The sequence below is a fragment of the Primulina huaijiensis genome, chromosome 9 (assembly GCF_012295235.1).
Source record: "Primulina huaijiensis isolate GDHJ02 chromosome 9, ASM1229523v2, whole genome shotgun sequence".
Taxonomy (NCBI): domain Eukaryota; kingdom Viridiplantae; phylum Streptophyta; class Magnoliopsida; order Lamiales; family Gesneriaceae; genus Primulina; species Primulina huaijiensis.
Genome location: NC_133314.1, coordinates 394511 through 416620, shown reverse-complemented (window position 1 = coordinate 416620; position 22110 = coordinate 394511). Strand labels below are relative to the sequence as shown.

At 33.2% G+C, this 22110-nt stretch overlaps 3 protein-coding genes across 13 annotated transcripts in view; all 3 read right to left on the bottom strand.

Annotated features, from left to right (window-relative positions):
* The window catches only part of LOC140984337 (uncharacterized), a 41011-nt gene that overhangs the window by 5640 nt on the left and 13261 nt on the right, over nt 1-22110 (bottom strand). For 2 of the 11 annotated variants that reach the window (XM_073451669.1, XM_073451668.1), the window contains exons 2-7: nt 4195-4314; nt 3998-4052; nt 3520-3608; nt 3193-3217; nt 3076-3114; nt 1502-1619 (exon numbers count right to left, since the gene is read on the bottom strand). In XM_073451669.1, coding sequence (XP_073307770.1) covers nt 1502-1619; nt 3076-3114; nt 3193-3217; nt 3520-3608; nt 3998-4052; nt 4195-4278 — 410 coding nt within the window. In that variant the 5' untranslated portion in view covers nt 4279-4314. The other 9 variants (XM_073451663.1, XM_073451664.1, XM_073451665.1 and 6 more) reach the window with 9 other exon arrangements.
* Nucleotides 7777-10248, bottom strand: LOC140983795 (GTP-binding nuclear protein Ran1B). The gene is made up of 8 exons (XM_073450934.1): nt 10092-10248; nt 9883-9952; nt 9366-9422; nt 9157-9274; nt 8719-8808; nt 8466-8645; nt 8278-8355; nt 7777-8079 (listed from the first exon to the last, which is right to left on the bottom strand). Exons 1-8 carry the CDS (start codon nt 10092-10094, stop codon nt 8010-8012), a joined length of 666 nt encoding a protein of 221 aa, XP_073307035.1. The 5' UTR covers nt 10095-10248; the 3' UTR covers nt 7777-8009.
* Nucleotides 17788-20669, bottom strand: LOC140984338 (uncharacterized). Its single transcript, XM_073451675.1, has 5 exons — nt 20542-20669; nt 20244-20377; nt 19931-20009; nt 19750-19833; nt 17788-18649 (listed from the first exon to the last, which is right to left on the bottom strand). The coding sequence occupies exons 2-5, from the start codon at nt 20370-20372 to the stop codon at nt 18321-18323; spliced, it is 621 nt and encodes a 206-aa protein (XP_073307776.1). The 5' UTR covers nt 20373-20377; nt 20542-20669; the 3' UTR covers nt 17788-18320.

Sequence of the window (22110 nt, the reverse complement as noted above, 5' to 3'; positions counted from 1 at the left end):
AAATATTCTGTTTTTGAGCGATTAAGTTCTAAAACCTTTACTCACAAAAGCTTCATGCCATTTATCTAATTTTTTATTTACACATTTAGTTCTATCTATCAGGACACTATCATCTGCAAGCAACATACACGAAGGTACCTCATCTTGAATATATCCCGTCAGATGACCAAAGCAACGAGGTAAGGGCTTAAAACAAATCCTTGAGGAATTCATACAACCACAGGAAATTCACATGACATCCTTCCAACAAACTTAACACTAGTTACGGCACCTTAATAACATATCTTTAATGATCTCGATGTAGCATCGAGACACATGTTGCCTTCTAAGTACCCACCAGATTAATTCTCTAGGCACTCTATCATACGCTTTCTCTAAGTCGATAAATACCATATGCAGGCTCTTCACTTGTTTTCTATATTTCTCTGCATTTGTCTAAAAAATAGCTTCCACTGTAGACCTACCCGGCATAAAACCAAACTGGTTATCTGATACAATAAAGATACTCCTAAGTATCCTCTTTATCACTCGCTCCCACAGCTTCATCATATGACTCATAAGCTTAATCCCTCTATAATTTGAGAAGTCATGTATATATCTTTTATAATTATAAATTGATACTACAATATTATCTCCGAGATTTTGACATTTTCCTAGTATCTAGAATCCTATTAAAGAGTCTAGTCAGTCATTGGATCCCAACTTCCCCTAGACACTTCCATACCTCGATTGGTATATCATCCGGTCCAACTCCCTTCCCCGGTTTCATCATCTTCAGTGCCTCTGTTACTTCCATAGCACTAGCTCTACGATGGAACACTGTGTCTTACTTCTTGCATTTCATGTCTACCATGCTTAAATCCTCCGTACTTTTCCCATTAAGTAAGTTTTTAAAGTAATCTCTCCACCTATCTAGGATAGTTTTATCTTGCGTTAAAACTTTACAATCTTCATGCTTGATACACTTGACATCGCTAAAGTCTTTAATGTTTCGATCCCTGGCTTTCGCTATTTTAAAAATATATTTCTCTCTTTCTTGTGTACCTAACCTATCATACAATTCATATAAGCTCTTTTATTAGCGTCTCCTATTGCTCTAACACTGATTCTCTTGGCTTGTTTATATAGCTCATACGATCCTCGGTCTCTAACTTCATGCCAGTTCTTGAACCTTTTTTTTCTTTTCTCAAATGGCTTGTTGCACCTCATTGTTTCACCACCATGTTTCCTTGTCGCATCATCCCTTCCCTTTAGCCTCTCTGAGTACTTCCCTCGCTCCATGAGTTCAAATAACTTAGAGGTATCGGTCTTATCCTTACTCCATGTATCCTCACATCCTTCAAGAAATAACTAAGACTCACTTTCGCTGGAGGTGAAAGGATATCTCTTAATGACACGTCACAAGAGCGGGCATAAAATAAAAATGAACAAGTTTCCATAGTAGCAAATTAAAAAATAAATAAATAATCAAAGAGCTAACAGATGGAGAAAACAAACAAACCTGTCAAGATGATGATCAGCTTTTAAGGTGATACTGAACAGTGAGCCACGTTCTTCACGATCAGCAATTGCCATAGATAATAAACCAGGTCCATCATGTTTCAGCTTCGGAAATTCATCTGGGAAATATAAAGAGTTCCAACTTTGTAAACATTCGAGCAAGAATAGTAACTCTGTTAGAATAATTCACATGCTTATGACGTTAGCTTCTCAAATCCCAAGCTGCAGTCAAATTCCAAGTTTCTCGTATGCATGCATGAAAACAAAACCAGATTGCAGTGCATTGTTAACTTTCTCCAGTCAAACTAAACCACAGAAAACAGAGCAACAATCCCATGCATAATGGCTCATATTTGTTAACACCAATTGAATGTTCCATTAGAATTTCTCACACAAATAAATGATTAAATGTTAAATGCTGCATCATTCGGTCAATTTTGGAGCTCCACCTTCCTACAAATAAAATAGCAATAATTATTACAGAGGACATTAGTTATCGACCTCAAATGCCCATCGGAGTAACACCAAATCCAACTTTTCGAGAAAATGGTGTGCATTGTAGTCTAACAAAACTGTCATAAGGACAGCAAAAAGCAGCAATACATCTTTGACCCCTGAAAGATATGGTGGGGATAACTAACTTAAACTTTACAACAATCAAACTCCACAAACAACATATTTGTCATTTGTGCATAAGCTTCCCTGTCATCGTATAATGTTATAAACACAGACTTCGAAGAGGTTAACAAATAACAATGAAACACATCTCAATCAATAGAAAAGTCACATCAATTACCGAATAATTCAAAAAGGAATTGCTTCACCATTAAACGAACAAGGGCCAACATCTAAGCTTGTTATGCCTCAGCACCTCAAGCTAGACTCAACAATGAAAAAATTCTTCAACATACAGCCTACAGGTAAGGAGTGCTGGACAAGTTCACCAATAACAAAGATCAAAAAATGCAAAGAAACACATTAAAATTTACTATCCAAAGTCCCATTGATTGGGATCGGAAAAAGCTACATTACTTCGAATTCATACATTCAACATTGCTCATCACACCCAACTCTATTCATCACCAAAAATTCAAGAAATCATATTCAAAGGTAAGGCACGAGTAAAAGGGGGCGATGATTACTGAGATAAACCACGGTTGAAGGTTTGCTGTCAAATTTGTGAAAAACAAATAAAAGGAATGCCAAAGAAAAGTGAATTTACCACGATTCAAAACAAATATAGAAGACATATAAGGCAGGCAAGACATTTAGATTCCCTACCATTCGTCAATATCATTTGAATTGAAGCTCCAATGCAGCGAGAATAAGATCAAAGTCAGCCTCAACCTTCACAGGCAATACAAAAGGAAACCCACTTGCTCTCAAGATAAAAAGAATATGAAAATAAAGAAATATATGAATGGGCCTGCTTTTGTCTTTTTTACTTAATATAATCGAATGAATCACAAATTGGATTCAAGAATGACAGATATACGTGTGCAGAAGGTCATTCATTCTAACCCAAAATATAAACAACATAACAAAACAGATAATGAGAGAAGTATAGTTTTTCACCTGGAAATCTTCCGTCGTATATACTTTCTCCAAAATTGCCTGAAAAGTGAAACAAGATTCAACTTTAACAACCAAAAGAGAAACTGGAACATTGAACTATCCACTCGGAGAACATACCATCTTGCCGAAGAAAGTCCCCACCCTGCAAAACATTAATAGACTGTCAATCAATTTTCAGAAAAAAATAAACTAATAGACAAAGCCAAGTTATTTAAGCTAGGAGAGTGTATTCTAAAAATGGACAACCCATAAAATAGAACCTCAAACAATATCACAAGAAAGGCAGTCATGACCTTCAGCCCTGTCACATAATAAACAAACATATTTGGCTAAAAGATAAAGGCCACTTCTAACTTATACTTGGCAAAACTACACAACCACAGAATGATCGCATTAAGCTCGTCATTCCTGAGACTAAAAGGACAAATAAAAAAGTGAGCATACCTGAGCTGCATATCCTTTGACAATACGATGCAAAAAGGTTCCTTTGTAATGGAGAGGCTTCCCAGTTTTAGAGCTGATACCTTTTTCTCCTGAAACAAATTATTTGAAACATGTGAGATCAAAAGGTTAGTAGATCGTATCACGGTAGGATTTATATCCATGCACATACAGATCAAAGCTTTTTTAATCAAACTAATTCATACTATCAGATTTGGACATTCAAGAAGATTATCTCATCCTTCTAAAACAGAACAAAGAACCACCTAATTAGGATTCAGATTTTCAACATCTAAAGAGAATATTGTAAGCCTTCTAAAACCCAAAAGAAATTTAACAAGCACGTAAATAGTGGGAAAAATATATCTATATATTGAGATAAAATATAGAGCATCATATCTACATTAAACTGCAGATGATTTATAAGTAACTATTATCATTGGCGTAATAGGTTAAATTCAAAACAAAAGGGAACGCTTACCAGTACAAAGAGCGCGGAAGTTTTCAGCTGTCTTTGGAGCGACATCAGTGAAAAGCTGCATTCCAGCGGAAGACAATGACAGAGGTTAAAAACATCTTTTCTTTTGCGTGAAGAATTGAAAGATTGAAGATGGAGTTTAAACTTGAAATGAAAATCCACAGACTTGTAGATATTTTGAGTTAAAAAAGCAACAGTACCTCGAACGCCATTCTCTCGTAAACGTCTCCATCAATAGAGACATCTAAAAACACTAGAGGTCTTTTCTTATTTGTTTTCTCCATGTTCCAACTTTGCAAACTTAACCAAATCAATAATGTCTACAGGTGTGCAACAGAGAAAACGAGTTAGCAGATCTACCAAAATTTTCTTAAAAACACACAAGCATCCTTATTCGACATTGTCAGATCTTGAGAGCCCATATTGTAGATGATATTCCCCATGTATTATCTAATCTAACACCAAACCACCATATTCCTCAAAACTTCTACAAAGAAACAATATGCCCAGCTTATCAAAATACCATACCAAGAAACAACAGGGACACTGAAATAAAAACAACCCAGATTCCTTACCGGTAACTGAGACGGAAAACCCCAATTACAATAACGATTATCAACCAAGTGCTAATTACAGAACAAATAATATATATATGCGCGCGCACGTATCCAATCAATTGATTGAAAAGAAAACCTAAAGCTCGTACTATCACTCCAACCAAATCAGTACCAAAAAACGAATTAAGTAAATCGAAATACAAAAGTGGTAATTTGAACAACCGACGGCTAAAATACTAATGACAACACGGTTTGGACCTCGAATTCCCCCCGAGGCGAGGATGAAACGGAACAAATGAACGAATAAACAAATCCAGATTAGCAAATCTCGAAGAATAAAATCAAACGCAGTAGTTGTAGGTTAGGGTTTCGAGTACCTTAGAAACGTTGCAGCAGAAGAAGGAGCTGCTCCTCCACTGAGATGTGCGCGTAATCCTCAGAAAGACCTAGACTTGTAGTAAAATGATCTTTTCATCCTCGTTGATTCTTTTGGAACTTTTTTCAATTTATTATTATTATTATATTATGTACAGAGATTACCAAGATTTCGGTTAAATTGAATTAATCGATCGAACTGAGTCAATTCGAAAATTCGGTTTGGCCATTTTGGAAATTTGATTTTCAAAATAAAAAATTTCAGTTATATCGGTTCGATTACAGTTTTCAAAATTTTGAAATCGATTGACCGATATAATAAATACTATTATTTAATAATTTTTTTATATGTCAATTTTTATATATATTTAAATTTTTAATTTTAAAATCAACCTCAATTCTAATCTAATTATAAATGTTTTGACTTTCTCGTTCTCACTTCTCTATTCTCCAGTACTCTTGACTTCATCCTCCTGCCCCATCCATTTCTCATCACCGGTCGAGACGTCGTCCGTCCATTTTTGTTATTTTATTAAAAAAACATGTATTAATTGTGTTCAAATAAAACTTATACATTTGTGATATGTGTGATTTTATGTTTTTATGCATTTGTGTAGACTGTAGTGTTCAAAAAAAATTACATATATAATTAAAGTTAAATCACAAATTTTTTTAAAGCTAATCGGTTAATTTGGTCACCGATCGAATTAACCAATTTTAATTCGGTTCAGTTTTTATCGGTTATGAAAATTAATTTTGTCGGTTCGATTATGGATAAATTCGGTTCGATTATGGCTAATTCGGTTCGGTCGGTAACCGAACAGACCGAATACTCACCCCTAATTATATACATTTCTAGGGTGGTAATGGATGGGATCGAAACCAGACTCCATAATAAATTTGTCCAATAAAAATGTTTAGGTCTGACTAAACAAGTTTGGGGCAGGTCCTGATTTTATCCGGACCCGTACCATACATATTTACAAAATAAATATATATATTGTTAATATAATTTTGATTTTTCTTATATTTAATAATAAATATTTTAATCATCATTTTATTTTATAATATTTTAAAATTGAAATAAATATATATTAATATGAAAACATGTAATTACTCATTTTTTTTAAAATTATTAATGAATTTTTAATTGCATAAAAATGGCAGATTTTAATTTGTTACTAAATATTATTGATATAAATTTTGAAAATAAATTTAATGATTAATTAATTTTTAAAAAAATTTCTTTTACATTTGGAAAAAAAATTGACAAGCGGTAAGGTTCAGACTATATGGTGGGCGGATCTATTGATAAGCGGGTTGAATCTCAAATTTGGCCAACCTACCCTGAAGCCGACCTGTTGTCACTTGACTTATTTGATAAAATGAAGAAAGAGGATATTAAAGGTGGCTTGGAAACTTACATCGCTTTTATAAAAAGGTTACTAAATGAGAAAATATCATTATGGCTTCATATTTCTATCAAGAAATGCTAATCAAGAATATTCATCTGAATGTTATCACACACTCGGTTCTAGTCTTTGAAACAAAAGACTTGTGGAAAATGCTCTCAAGATCCTGGAAGAGACGAAGAAAAAGATCATATCACCGCACATACTTATTTATAATACATTAATTGCTGGATATTTCAGGGATGGACATTTGATAGAGGCTTTTAGATTGCATGGCGAGATACTTGATCATAGAGGTCTCACTTCTGATGATGCAACTCATGATCTTCATCATGTATACATACATCGACATTGGCGAGATACTTGATCATAGAGGTCTCACTTCTGATGATGCAACTCATGATCTTCATCATGTATACATACATCGACATTGACGCTTACTTAAGCTGTAAATTGGCGACTTGTGATTCTGCTAGTGAATTGATCAAACTCTATTGCTAAGTTAATTGATTCATGCATACGTATCAGTCAGGTTTGCATATTGCCGAAGAATCTCATATTCTCATTGTTTATTTGGAATCCTTTCAAATGGCCACTAAATCTCCAAAACTCTGTTGTATTTACATTTACGAAAGATAATAATGTGATTCATAGTAGACAAATGTCGAAGAAGTATTTTCAAAATTGTGAAGAAGTACCATGGACTTTAGAATTAAAAGACAATTATCTAGAAAAAACGTAGAAATTTTGGTGGCCGAAAGCGTAGACAAACGCCGAAGAAGTATTATTTCACGATAAGCTTGTTATTGATGGTCTGAAAAATTAGGATGAACAAAAGAATTTTTGTATATTTTTAAAAAAATGCAAGGATTTGGTGTATATTTGATTGTTGGATTTATATTGGTATTTTTTTAAAAAAAAATACAAGGATTTGATGTATAGTTTATTGTTGGATTTATATCGATATTTGGTGTTGTAGTTTGGCTAATTTCTCAATAAAATTATCATTTTGTTATGTTAAGTGTCTTGATTTGCGGGCTTAAAATATGTCAAACTTTTTTTTGTAAGAAATATGATTTGATTTTTTTTTAGTTCAACCATGATTCATTGTTTAAAATAATATTATCTCGTACCATTCTTTTAATATATACATATATATTGATTTGTAAATTATACTTGTCTTATCCAGCGAAGTAGTGAAAATTTGAGGAAATGATTTTTTTTAATCCAAAATGGACTAAAAAACATTAACATCCATGAAAATTAAAAATGATCGAAGTGTGCGAGCCTAACCACCTCATAATGCATTGATGTTTTATAAACATTAATCAACGTAAAAAGAAGCAACTGCCAAATAATAGTTATTATTATTATTTTGTGAAATACCATATTTCAATTTCATTATCCATTCAACAGAAATATAAATCCAACCGCCAAATGAAAGCTCACAAGTATGAACTATTGATTCCAGAAGCAAATTGGAGGAGACATGGAAATGGGAAAGTAAGATCCCCAAAGCCTACGAAAACAGAAACATCCAATATGACCTAAACATACAGATAAGATTTAGATAAAAATACTAGCCAGAAGCAGGGGACCAAAACTCAAACCCTGAATGGTCATCCAACATCAACATATAGTATTCAAGAACTAGAAGTTCCCAAAAATATTTTAGTCAAAATTCTCATCATCATCATCAGGAAGCGGCTGACTGGCAGCTGCAACAAGCTCCGCTTCATGCCTGCAAAATCAAAGGGGAATAAGGCAGCAGACAAGGAGTGGAAATGCAATGTATTGGTTGTGATCAATGGGTAAGAACAGGTTAAGCAGGTCAGCACATTCCTCTTGTTTATGTCATCCGTTTGTGTTGTGTTTCATGTGCCTGGTAAAATAGGATGTGTGTGCATGGTGAGTATTTCTACTGTCAACAGAGGCTTACTGTCGCTGCGCATCCAAATCAATTTGTACTTCAGGAGGAGCAAGAGCAGGAGACTCCACAAAATGTAAAGTAGCATCACTGCAACCAGAGAAACAGTTGGAATGGACACAAAAACGCTATTAAAAAAGAAGAAGAAGAAGAAGAAACAGTGTAACCATGAAAATGTTAATAGTGGTGAACATACTTACCCAGCAAGTTTCCTGGCAAGGTACAAGAAAGGCTTCTCGAAGTTGTAATTACTCTTAGCTGATATTTCGTAGTACTGCAAGTTCTTCTTCCGGTGGAAGGTAACCTGCTTTGCCTTTACCTGCCTATTCTTGACATCGACCTTATTCCCACAAAGCACAATTGGGATATTTTCACAAACCCTGAAATTGGCAAAAAAGATTCAGACACCTTAACTCCAAGGATGTTAAAAAAATATTAACAGTATGCACATACCTGCAAAGATCACGGTGCCATGTAGGGACGTTTTTATAGGTCAACCGAGCTGTAACGTCAAACATAATGATGGCACATTGTCCATGGATGCTGCAGTGATTGAAAATAATATCAGATAACTTTTGTGGGAGAACAGTTCATAATATACCAGCTTAGCATACATATGAACAATATACAGAGACCAATCCACTGATAGATTCTTAACAAAATGTGTAATATATTATTGTGTTTATAATGGTGCTCACTTATGGTATCAGAAAATATCATACAAAACTAGCACTTTTACAGAAGATGCAAACCCATAGAATTAAAGAGTGGAAGCAGTATTTCAAACAGAGAACAGGCCAGGCAAAAATTCAGCACCATAAGTGAACATCAATCATTGCTGCATTGAGATTTCCATAAACAAAATAACAGGTGCCAATAAAAATCACTTACTAGTATCCATCCCTAAGGCCACCAAATTTCTCCTGGCCGGCTGTGTCCCAACAATAAAATCTAATTTTCCCACAGTTTGTGAAGAAATCCAATGGATGAACTTCAACACCAATGGTGGCTGCAAAAAAACAGTACCTCTTCATAAAACATCCATACTAAAAAAACCAGAAAACTAGTTTTCAAGTAAAGATCTCAACAAACAGTCTTACGCTCGTATTTCTTCTCAAATTCACCGGTAAGATGCCTTTTCACAAATGTGGTTTTTCCTGGAACAAAAAAAGTAACTCAGTTGTTTGTTTATATGTTATCAGTGTTTGGGTCTAAAAATAAAACTAAGTTGAACTCAGAAAGAGAAAGGCTCCAACAGATGAAAAATGCTATCAGAATTCGGGTGTGGTTTCGAGTAAAACAATCAAATGTCACTCAAATTAAATGCAATGGAGTAAATACAATGTTTCCAACCAAGACGTTGATCTCTGGTTTCAACCAGCCACCAGACTCAAGAAAAGGGGAAACAAAAATTGTAAATAAGCTTTGAAATGAAAAAAGGATCTATCTTTGCCCTCAAAAAAGCGAAGATTAAAACTTTACTTCTTGCAACCTTAAACGAAGCAAATGTAAAGTAAAATCCGCAAAAAAAAAAAAAAAAACAGGAGNGTGGCGAAGAAAGTTTCGAATTCAGCAACAATTCCAAGTTCTAAGACTTAAAGCAGAATTAAAGATTACCAGTGCCACCATCACCAACTATTACAAGCTTGAAGTTGGGGTAATCTACTGTCTGTTGATTCGGCAACGCCTAAAAAACCCAGAAACCCAGAAACATAGTAATTTTATCAAAAAAAAAAAAAAGAAAAGAAAAGAAAACACAAAAAATCGAAGAAAATAACAATTAAAATCCGAAAAAACAAAATCAAATCACGGAACAGAATGCTTACCATTTGGTTATAGCAACCTTAATCGAGAGAGAGATGGAGAGATTTGCTTTGATTATTTTCGTATTGATTTGCGTTTTTGAATTTGAGCTGAGTTGAGTAGCTTTGAGCCGACGCGATTATCTGGACCGTTGGATCAAATATCGGACGGGCTAACGTAACTATCACATTACTGGCTCCCCCTGATTTTGAAATACAAAATAAATATCAAAATGTTATGAAAAAATAAAAATTTATGGAAAAAAGTAAAAATTTTAAACTCTCAATATTATCAAACTACACATTTTATAATATTTTTCTCTCAACTCAATTGTGATTTTCTTTACAAATGAGAAATCTATTTATAGAAAATCTTTACAAATAATCCAAAAATAAATTCATCATTATCTATATCATCACACTCTAATTTTCAATATTTACAACTCTTATTTTCAACATTCAAATATTCAACATTTAAATATTCAATACACATGTTTTAAATATTAATTTTCAACACTCCCCTTGTGATGATGATCATAATGATTGTCTTCATTATGTGTTTTTATACTGGCTCGTTAAAAACCTTACTAGGAAAAACTCATTGGGATAAAAACCATAGTAAGGGAAAAAGAGTGCAGTCACGTAAACTCCTCCTCATGTTGACACGAACAATTCTTCACAAATTTCGTAAATTGTGCGTCCCAATATTATATATATACTTTCTGAATATTGTCGTAGGAAGTGCCTTTGTGAAGAGATCTGATGAGTTTTCACTTGATTGAATGTGACGAACATCAATATATTTATTCTTCTCAAGCTCCTTGGTGAATGCGAAGAACTTAGGAGGAATATGTTTAGTTCTGTCGCTTTTTATGTATCCTTCTTTCATTTGAGCAACACATGCAGCATTATCTTCATATAGTATCACAGGCTTCTCGTCGAATGATAATCCGCATGAGATTTGGATATGTTGGGTCATTGATTTTAACCACACACATTCACGGCTTGCTTCATGTAGTGCAATAATCTCGGCATGATTTGATGAAGTTGTTACGAGCGTTTGTTTCTGTGAACGTCAAGAAATTGCAGTGCCTCCACGAGTAAATACATATCCAGTTTGGGAACGTGCCTTGTGTGGATCAGATAAGTATCCAGCATCGGCATAACCAATTATACTTGGATTAGCATCTTTTGAATACAAAAGTCTCAAGTCTGTCGTTCCTCGTAGATAACGGAATATATGTTTAATTCCGTTCTAGTGTCTTTTTGTTGGATATGTGCTAAATCTTGCCAATAAATTTACGACGAAAGATATATCAGGCCTTGTACAATTTTTAAGATACATAAGGGCACCAATAGCACTTAAATATGGTACTTCTGAACCAAGAATATCTTCATCATCTTCACATGGACGGAATGGGTCTTTTTCTATGTTTAATGATCTAACAACCATTGGAGTACTTAAAAAATTTGATTTATATATCCATATTAAAACGTTTAAGGATCTTTTCTGTATAATTTTTCTGGTGAACAAATATTAAACAAATATTTTGTTCAATTTGTAAACCCAGACAATACTTGGTTTTTCCAAGATCTTTCATTTCAAATTCTTCCTTCAAGTATGACACAACTTCATGAATTTCATTATTCGTTCCAATGATGTTTAAATCATCAACTTATACAGCAATAATTAATCATCCGGATGTTGTTTTCTTAATGAAAACACAATGGCATATTGAATTATTTACATATCCCTTTTTCATGAAGTGATCACTTAGCCGATTATACCACATTCGGCCAGATTGCTTTAACCCGTATAATGATCTTTGTAATTTCACAGAATAACATTCTCTGAGTTTTGAACTTTGTACTTCAGGCATCTTAAATCCTTCAGGGATTTATATATATATATTACTATCAAGTAATCCATATAAGTAAGCTATAACATCCATAAGACGCATTTATAAATTTTCAGATACCGCCAAGCTAATCAAATACCGAAACGTAATTGCATCCATCACGAGATAATACGTTTCTTCATAATCAATTCCAGGCCTTTGAGAAAAACCTTGTGCAACAAGTCGAGCTTTATATCTTACTGTTTCATTTTTCTCATTTTGTTTTCGAATAAAAACACATTTGTATCCAACAGGTTTTACACCTTCAGGTGTAAGGACTATAGGTCCAAAAACATTACGTTTATTTAGCGAATCCAATTCCACCTGGATGGCATCTTTCCATTTTATCAAATCCTGCCGATTTTTACATTCACCAAAAGATTTTGGTTCATGATCTTCATTATCATTTATAATGTCAATTGTCACATTATAAGAAAATATATCATCAATTTCTTCTATATCTTTTCGGTTCCATATTTTTCCAGTATTAATATAATTGATAGAGATTTCACGATTCTCGTTTGTTTGTGGTTCTGACAGAACATTTTCATCATCATGTGTTTCTTCAGGAACATGATTCTCTATTTTGTGATCATCATGTGTTTCTTCAAGAACATGATTCTCTATTTGTGATCATCGTGTTTCTCTATGAATTTTCTTTTTCGAGAATTTTTATCCTTGGAACCGACTGGCCTTCCACGCTTCAGGCGTTTTACGACATCATGACTTTGTTCAATTTGTTTCTTTGGAATTTCAATTCGAGCATGAGCATTTACAGCATGTATATATGATTTAGTAACCCCTTTTGCATATGTAAATGCATCTGGTATTTGATTTGCTATTCTTTGCAAGTGCACAATTTGTTGTACATCTTTTTCACATTGTTTTGTTCTTGGATCCAGATGTAACAATGATGATACATACCATGTAATTTCTTTTTCAGTATGTTTCTGTTCTCCCCCTAACATTGGGAAGATTTCCTCATTAAAATGACAATCAGCAAAACGTGCTGTGAACACATCGTCTGTCTGAGGTTCAAGATATCGAATGATTGATGGACTATCATAATCTATATAAATTCCAATCTTTCTTTGAGGTCCCATTTTCTTTCGTTGTGGTGGTACAATAGGCACATACACCATACATCCAAAAATTCTCACATGAGAAATGTCTGGTTTTTTACCAAATGCAAGCAGCAATTGGGAGTATTTATGATATGCACTTGGTCTGATGCGAATTAATGCAGCAGCATGTAAAATTGCATGTCCCCATATAGAAATAGAGAGCTTTGTTTTCATAATCATTGGTCTAGCAATCATTTGCAGACGTTTAATCAATGATTCCGCCCATCCATTCTGTGTCTGTACATGAGCAACAGGATGCTCAACAATGATTCTCATAGACATACAATAATCATTGAAAGTCTGGGAAGTAAATTCACCAGCATTATCAAGTCTAATTTTCTTGATTGTATAATCGAGAAATTGATTCCTCAATTTTATTATTTGAGCAAGTAATCTTGCAAATGCAACATTTCTAGTTGACAATAAACATACATAGGATCATCTGCTGGAGGCATCAATCAATACCATAAAGTATCTGAATGGTCCACTTGGTGGATGGATTGGTCCACAAATATCACCCTGAATACGTTCAAGAAACATTGGTGATTCAGTTTGGATTTTGGCTGGTGATGGTCTTATAATAAATTTTCCAAGAGAACATGCTTTACATTGAAACTTATTATTCTGAAAGATCTTCTGGTCTTTCAACGGATGACCATGTGTATTTTCTATAATTCTTCACATCATTGTTGAACCAGGATGTCCTAATCGATCATGTCAATTGGTTAATATTGAAGAATTATCAACTACCATGTTTGATTCAATGAGACTTATATGTGTATAATATAATCAAGTAGGGAGCATTGGTAGTTTTTCAATCACATATTCCTTTCCTGATTTATATGTGACAAGACACATATATTTCTCATTCCCTTCATTCATTGTTTGAGTATCATACCCATGGAAATATATATCATTAATACTCAACAAATTTCTTTTCGATTGTGGTGAATACAAAGCATCATTGATCAAAAATTTTGTACTATTAGGTAACAAAAATTGTGCTTTACCACATCCTTTAATCAAGTCTACAGGACCTGATATTGTATTCACCATTGTTTTTGTTGGTTTTAGTTCCAAAAAATATCCTTTATCTCTAAGGATAGTGTGCGTTGTACCACTATCAGGTATGCAAACTTCAGCTTTGTTCATAGCATTTTCCATATTTGAACTTCAAAAAAAAATATGCAATGAAATAAAATTACTGACAATACATTTATAAAAATAAAATACAATAAAATACATATTTAAAAATATAACACACTTTAAAACATTATCATACGAGTACATGGAAAAATAAAATATTTTACATATTTATTCCACCAGCAAATTGATCATTGTCTGATAAATCAATCAAAAAATCTCCAGCATCAAAATGAGTGGAATCACTCAAAAGTTCACTGTGTTCAGCGAAGTTGGTCTCTTTTTCTTTCCCCTTTATTGATTTTTTATAAAGTTTGCAAAGGTGCTCAGGGGCTCGACAAATACGGGACCAATGTCTTGGAGTACCTTATCTAAAACAAGAACTTTCAAATCTTTTTGAGTGATTCTCATTAACACTCATATTCTCATGATGCATTTTCGGTGGATGGTTTGGGACGCTCTTTTGAGATGAGTTATAGAAATAACTATCTCGATTATTTTCAAAACCACGGCCGCGTCCACGACCACGACCACGACCACTTCCACGTCCACGACCTCGATTTTGTCCTCGACCAAAATCTTGTCTATAACTTTGATTTTGGTTTTCAGGTTTAAATTCATTTTTACTTACAACATTTACTTCAGGAAATGTCGTTGAACCAGTGGGTCGTGCCTGATGATTTTTCATTAATAGCTCGTTGTTCTTTTCCGCCACAAGAAGACAGGCGATTAGTTCAGAATATCTCGAAAATCCACGCACTCTATATTGTTGTTGTAGAGTTATATTCGATGCGTGAAAAGTGAAAAATGTTTTTTCAAGCATTTCCAATTCAGTAATCTCGTGCCCACAAAATTTCAGTTGCGAGATTATTCGATACATCGCCGAGTTGTAATCACTTACTTTCTTAAAATCTTGGAATCTCAACGTATTCCATTCATCCCGGGCGGTCGGAAGTATAACTTCCCTTATATGTTCGAATATTTCTTTTAATCCCTTCCACAAAGCAATGCGATCTTTTTCAATCAGATATAAACATTTTAATCCCTCGTCGAGATGTCGACGCAAAAATATCATGGCTGTTGTCTTTTCTTGTGATGTGCATATGCCATTTTCTTTTATGGTCTCATTTAGACCTAATGAGTCAAGATGCATTTCTACATCGAGAGTCCATGACATATAATTTTTCCCCGTAATATCAAGAGCAATGTTCGAGCTTTGCCAAGTTAGCCATGGTGGTACTAAAAAGAATTATGATGCATTTTATTAGTTAATGAATATTGTAATACAAAGTAATGAATAAATAACAAGTACAAGCATTCGTAAAAATAAAGAAAACACACGAGGATGATATTCTCCGATAAATACAAGACTCGTGAGTATGATAACCAAAATAATTAAAAATAACCTTGAGAAAGCCATCTTCTTTTTTTCCGAAAATTTGATGAAGAATAATTGTTTAGAGAAGAAGATAAAGTTGGAGTGATTGAATGTTTTTGTGAGATCATATTTATAGGGCAAAAACTAGCCGTTTTGTTACCGTTTATGACCATTGGTGTACAAAAAAATAAATGTATGTATTTGTATAATTTTATGGTAATAATATGGTGTATATAATATTAGTCATATTTTAAATAATTATATATATCATATTACATTATTATAATGAGTTGTCATAAGTTATTTTGTTTAAAAACCTTATAGGCTTTTATACTTGTCGTATCCCTTACCGGGAGTGTGAGATGTCGTCTTAACATCCTCCCAGGATTTATAACAAATCTTTGAAAAATTTATTTTATTATAACATTATATTATATATTAAGTATATACACAATAAATAAATAAACAGTAAAATAAATATTATTACATTTGTTATCTTTTTCTTCTGTTTTGGAGCTTGGAAAAATATGGAGGACTTTTAGAGCTTCTGCTGATAACGTATTATGAAAAAGTAAAAATTTATTGTAACAAATAAAAATCTCAAACTCTCAAAATTATCAAACTACACACTTTATAATATTTTTCTCTCAACTCAATTGTGATTTTCTTCACAAACGAGAGATCTATTTATAGAAAATCTTTACAAATAATCCAAAAATAAATTCATCATTACCTGCATCATCACACACTAATTTTCAATATTTACAACTCAAATATTTAACATTCAAATATTCAATACACATGTTTTAAATGTTAATTTTCAAAAGAAAATACTTAACAAAAGAGACACTTGAATAAAATAATATTTAGAAAGTAAAAATAATATAGTTAATAAAAAATGAATAAATTTTTGTACAAAAACTTAAATAATTGTTATCTTAAATTGCTCACCCTAATATTCTAATTAATTAAGTAATAATAGATATACTAAAATAATGAGAGGTAAAGATGTCAATATAAAATAAAATATACTATGCGTCAAAAAGTAATTAGGATAGTCGTTAAAATATCATGATTACATAATGATAAAAAACCACTAAAAGATTATGTAATAATTTTTCAAAAGAAACTCAAACAACAACTTGAAACTATCTTATTATAACCCCTAATCTTGAAGAATAGGTCTCTTGTGTGACGATCTTACGAATCTTTATCTGTGAGACGGGTCAAACCTACCAATATTCACAATAAAAAGTAATACTCTTAGCCTAAAAACTAATACTTTTTCATGGATGACCCAAACAAGAGATCTGTCTCACAAAATACGACCCGTGAGACCGTCTCACACAAGTTTTTACCGATCTTGAAATATCAGGAATCACAATTATTGCTTCGTCTTGACTACTATTAGAAATACAACACATCTCAGAAAATAAAACAAATTAATCATCTCATTATTATTTATTTTATCCATATTTAAAAAAGTGAGTAAAATCCCAATAAATTGAAGTATCAATATCATATCTCTGCAATACTTCAATTGAATTATATCATATCTAACATGTATTCACATACAAGCATGTGCTTCTTGCTAGTAAACATTAAAAAAAATGTCAAATTGTGACAATATAAATCCAATTGGCAAATGGAAAGTCCACAAGTATGAACTATTGTTTCCAGAAGCAGATCAGAGGTAACATTGAAATGGGGGAACTGACTATAAATTATATATTTGGAAATCTATAATATCTTTGTAAGTTAATATCCATAAAGATATATATGTTTTAGTTGAACTATTTCAGCAATTTATTTCATCAAAGAAACTACAAAAATTGATATAAAAAATAAGCAATTTATGTACCAATAGAGTGTTCGAGTTGGTGAAATAGATGATCGTTTGAGAAATGACTAGAAGTTCGATTCTTCCTACCAACACCTTCTTGGACGAGCTTGTCATACAAGACTTGCTTGGTGTGATTTACCTGATTAACAGTTTACAGACTATTGCGTGAGTCCGAAAATTTACCCAATGTGTTCGAATGATAGTGACTCGGATTCTTACGTAAAAAAAAATGAACCAATTTGTGAATCATGTTTTGAAATATAAATGAGATTTTAACCAACTTAGAATAACTACTGATTATCTCATCTATCTAATAAAAACAAAAAGTAAGAAGAAATGTGAAAAAAATCTATTTGTAAATGCATAAATCAAAACATTACATAAATATATCAAAATATTTATATTTTGACAATTTTAATATTTTTTATCGTCACCGCTAATATGCTACTAAATTACCAAAAAAACAAAGACAACATAGATAATTAAAATCACAAAAAACAAACATAAATGGCCAAAAAATTCTTTCAGAAATCCTCAATTTCGAAATGGAAATGTCGGAAGTGCCTGGTTTTATTCATGACCATAAGACTTGCCATTGGCTTCCAGAATACTCACATCTCCAATGAGAGAGAGAAGATTGCAGGGTGTTGAGAGAAACAGCATGAACTTCACTGTCCTTTTCCCTATCATGCAGGTATGTAGTTTCAACATTTGTTGTGCGAAGCAAGTGACTCGTTGGGGTCGACTCGTTACGTGAAACAAAAATGGCAAATTAGCAGATCTTCACTAAAATCCACCGTGTTCAACAAAATCAATTATAAATTCAAAATTTTGCAAACGGTGTAGGGTATACAAGGTATATATAGTTCAGCTTTCAGTTTTCCTTTTCTTCTTTGGTTTTCTTTCCTCGGAATGCTCCATAGAACCTGTAGATGTAACTACACTGTTTCCCTTGGCTGAATCCTGAGTTGTAGTACTCTTGGTTCTGCCACTCTGAGTGCTAGTAGCTTGACCACTCGTTGTAAGAGGATTTTTCGGTTTAATACTACGAGTTGGAGTAGCCAAGGAGCGACCCGACAAGGTTGACGTGGCCATGGAAGACCTCTGAGACTGGCTTAATTTGAGATTATTTCGTTTTTTTAACTCAACAGGGTCTGGGTAATGAATCAGAGAAACCCGTCTGGAAATCTTCCCGGCTGTTGCATACAAACAGCAATTAACGAGGAATAATTGTCTTGAGAACAATATACGTTTCACTAAGATCACACTTTACAATATATAATAAATAATAAAATTGCAAGCACACGAGAGGACACATTTGATATATTATTTCATAAATATCTATGAACCTGTTTATCGTCCCTTGAGGACAATCTTTTTCTAAAAACTTATCTTACAAACTAAGGCAAATTTCAACTATACCAGATGGACAACATACATTGATGCTGTTGGTCATTGTTTAATAAATATTGCATTCAACAAAAAAAGTTTTAAGCCAAAATCCTTTTTTGTTGGAGAAAAAGTGCTTTTGCTTAAAAAAGGAGTCTGGCTTTCTTTTTTCTTTTTTTGGCAAATAAAGACGGTGATTAAACAAGGGAGAAGCCAAAAGCCAAAAAAATGTAGTTTTTTCAGTCCCTCAGAAGGTGTCCAAGTTGGTAAGATAGATGAGCGTTTGACTAATGATCATGGTTCGATTCTCCCTAGTAACACCTTCTTGGACAAACTTGTAACACATGATTTGCCTGCGGTTTACCAAGCCAGCTAGGCTTGCAGACTATGGCGTTAGCACCAGGATTTATCCAGTGCACATCCAAAAATAACGACTACGGATTTCATCATTATAAGAAATTTGTAGTTTTCAACTTCAGCTTCAGATTCTCAATAAAAAAACTTTTTCACTGTTTTACCCAAAAATAAATCACTTTTATTTCTATTTTCATGAAACACTGCTTGAGAGGTGTTTTTGTGGTCAGACTAACCAAAAGCTATAATCTTGCTTGTGTTAGATTACTCTTTAAATGCTATAAAAATATGGAATCGCTTAATTTTGCAGAAAAAAGATCACATATTCTTAGATTAGAATATTCGTGTCTCCTTCCTTTACCACAAAGTTTGATGAGTTCTGGTCATAATATAAATACATACATACGATCACTTCGTTCTACATGTACAGAGAAAGGCGAAACCAGAACTGGCAATTCATGTCCAATAATCACAACCAAGCCTTAATGAATATTAGCGACTAGGCAGTACAAATAAAACCAACTGCAATGACAATCAAAATATAAATGCTTACCTACTTTTGCCTCTGCAGTGGAAGATAAGAAAACTACAGGTTCCGGACCTTGGGATTTCAAACTAACTACGTCATATGATTTTCCTGACAGAACAAATCCATGGGTAAAAGGTAAGACAGTTAATACACAAATCCAATAGAATGAACACCAGCAAGCACCATAGAGTTGAAACAAGATTACCGGATGCGCACTCGAAACTCCCTATACGACCATCACCATTGAGTTTCAACGACACTTCTCTCCCATCAAAATCAGGAGACTGAAATCAATAAAAAGTCAATCAAATTACACATAAGTCATACCACCAAGGAAGCAATGAATAATCAAATTTCTTCCAAAAGAGCTTCTGCCTGTAGCTCATTTGGAGTCTGAATTACAGAGACAAACAAAGAAAATTATTAAGAAAAGTTTTTCTCCTGCTTGATCCCAAGGAGAAGACACATGAAACAAAATTTTGAATGCTGCAAAGCTTCAAATTTACATGAAATCATACTTGATTAATAGGCCACTGAATAAGCCAAAGTTCAGTCGAGTTCGTTACATCGAGATCAATGAGCGGAACCTTTTTATCCTCCACAAACTCTTCTGGGGGCTGGTACACATTCTCCGCGGACATATCCATTGCCTCTACAAAAATAAATACAAAAATTGAGGTTATAAAATAGACGGTTTGTCAAATAGAATAAGAAAATATAAGAGCAAAATGCAAGAGAAAACAAAATATTTCCAACTTAAAATACAAAAAAAAAAAAAGGGACACAAGAATAAGAAATTTCCAAAAGGTTTCTCACTTCTGTGCTCAGAAAAATTGCAACGGAATAATATTTTTGAGACAATTTGATTACAGCGGAGAGATAGACTAATTGCGTATTGAGTGCCCTAATAAAGCCCTGATTTTGAGCTATGAGCCAACGCGATTATCTGGACCGTTGGATCAAAAGTTGGAGCTGGCTCACGATTGGAAAATGCGGCCTTTCGGGCCATTAAAGGCCCACTGTAGTTCTGTATTCCTTACCGGTAACTGAGACGGAAAACCCCAATTACAATAACGATTATCAACCATTAAAGGCCCATCGAGATGACACATTTGATATATATTATTACAGTGCAAATAATATATATATGCGCGCACACGTATCCAATCAATTGATTGAACAGAAAACCTAAAGCTCGTACTGTCACTCCACACAACCAAATCAGTACAAAAAACGAATTAAGTGAATCGAAATACAAAATTGGTCATTTAGAACAACCGACGGCTCAAATACTAATGGCAACACGGTTTGGACCTCGAATTCCCCCCGAGGCGAGGCTGAAACGGAACAAATGAGCGAATAAACAGTTCCAGATTAGCAAATCTCGAGGAAGAAAATCAAACTCAGTTGTTGTAGGTTAGGGTTTGGAATACCTTAGAATCGTTGCAGCAGAAGAAGAAGATGCTACTCCACTGAGATGTGCGCGTAATCCTCAGAAAGACCTAGACTTGTAGTAAAATGACCTTTTCACCCTCGTTGATTCTTTTGGAACTTTTTTCAATTTATTATTATATTAATTATTATATACATTTCTAAGATGGTAATAGATTCGATCGAAACCCGACTCCGTAATAAATTTGTCCGATAAAAATGTTTATATCTGACTAAACAAGTTTGGTCCGACCCGACCCATACATATTTACAAAATAAATATATATTGTTAATATAATTGAAATAAATATATTTGATATGAAAACATGTAATTACTCATTTTTTTATTAATTATTAATGAATTTTTAATTGAATAAAAATGGACAGATTTTAATTTTTTACTAAATATTATTGATGTAAATTTTGAAAATAAATTTGATGATTAATTAATTTTTAAAAAATTTCTTTTATATTTGGAAAAAGACTTGTGGAAAATGCTGTCAAGATTCTGGAAGAGATGAAGAAAAAGAACATATCACCGCGAACATACTTATTTATGATATATTAATTGCTAGATATTTCAGGGATGGAAATTTGATAGAGGCTTTTAGATTGGATGGTGAGATACTTGATAGAGGTCTCGCTCCTGATGATGCAACTCATGATCTTCATCATATATACATACATCCACATTGACACTTGCTGACTTAAGCTGTAAATCGGCTACTTGTGATTCTGTAAGGACCGTGTATCGTATTATCATAAATCCTATGTTGATTATAGATAATTCATGGAATTGTCATGTTATTACATGTATGAAGTATATAATTGACAATGAAAGTGAGAAAATAGGTGGTGATAATGAAAGATTGTATTAGAAATTGATTGGTGTTTGAAAAGTATGCTGAACCGCAACGAAAAAGTGACACATGTTACGGTTTTTAGCATAATTGT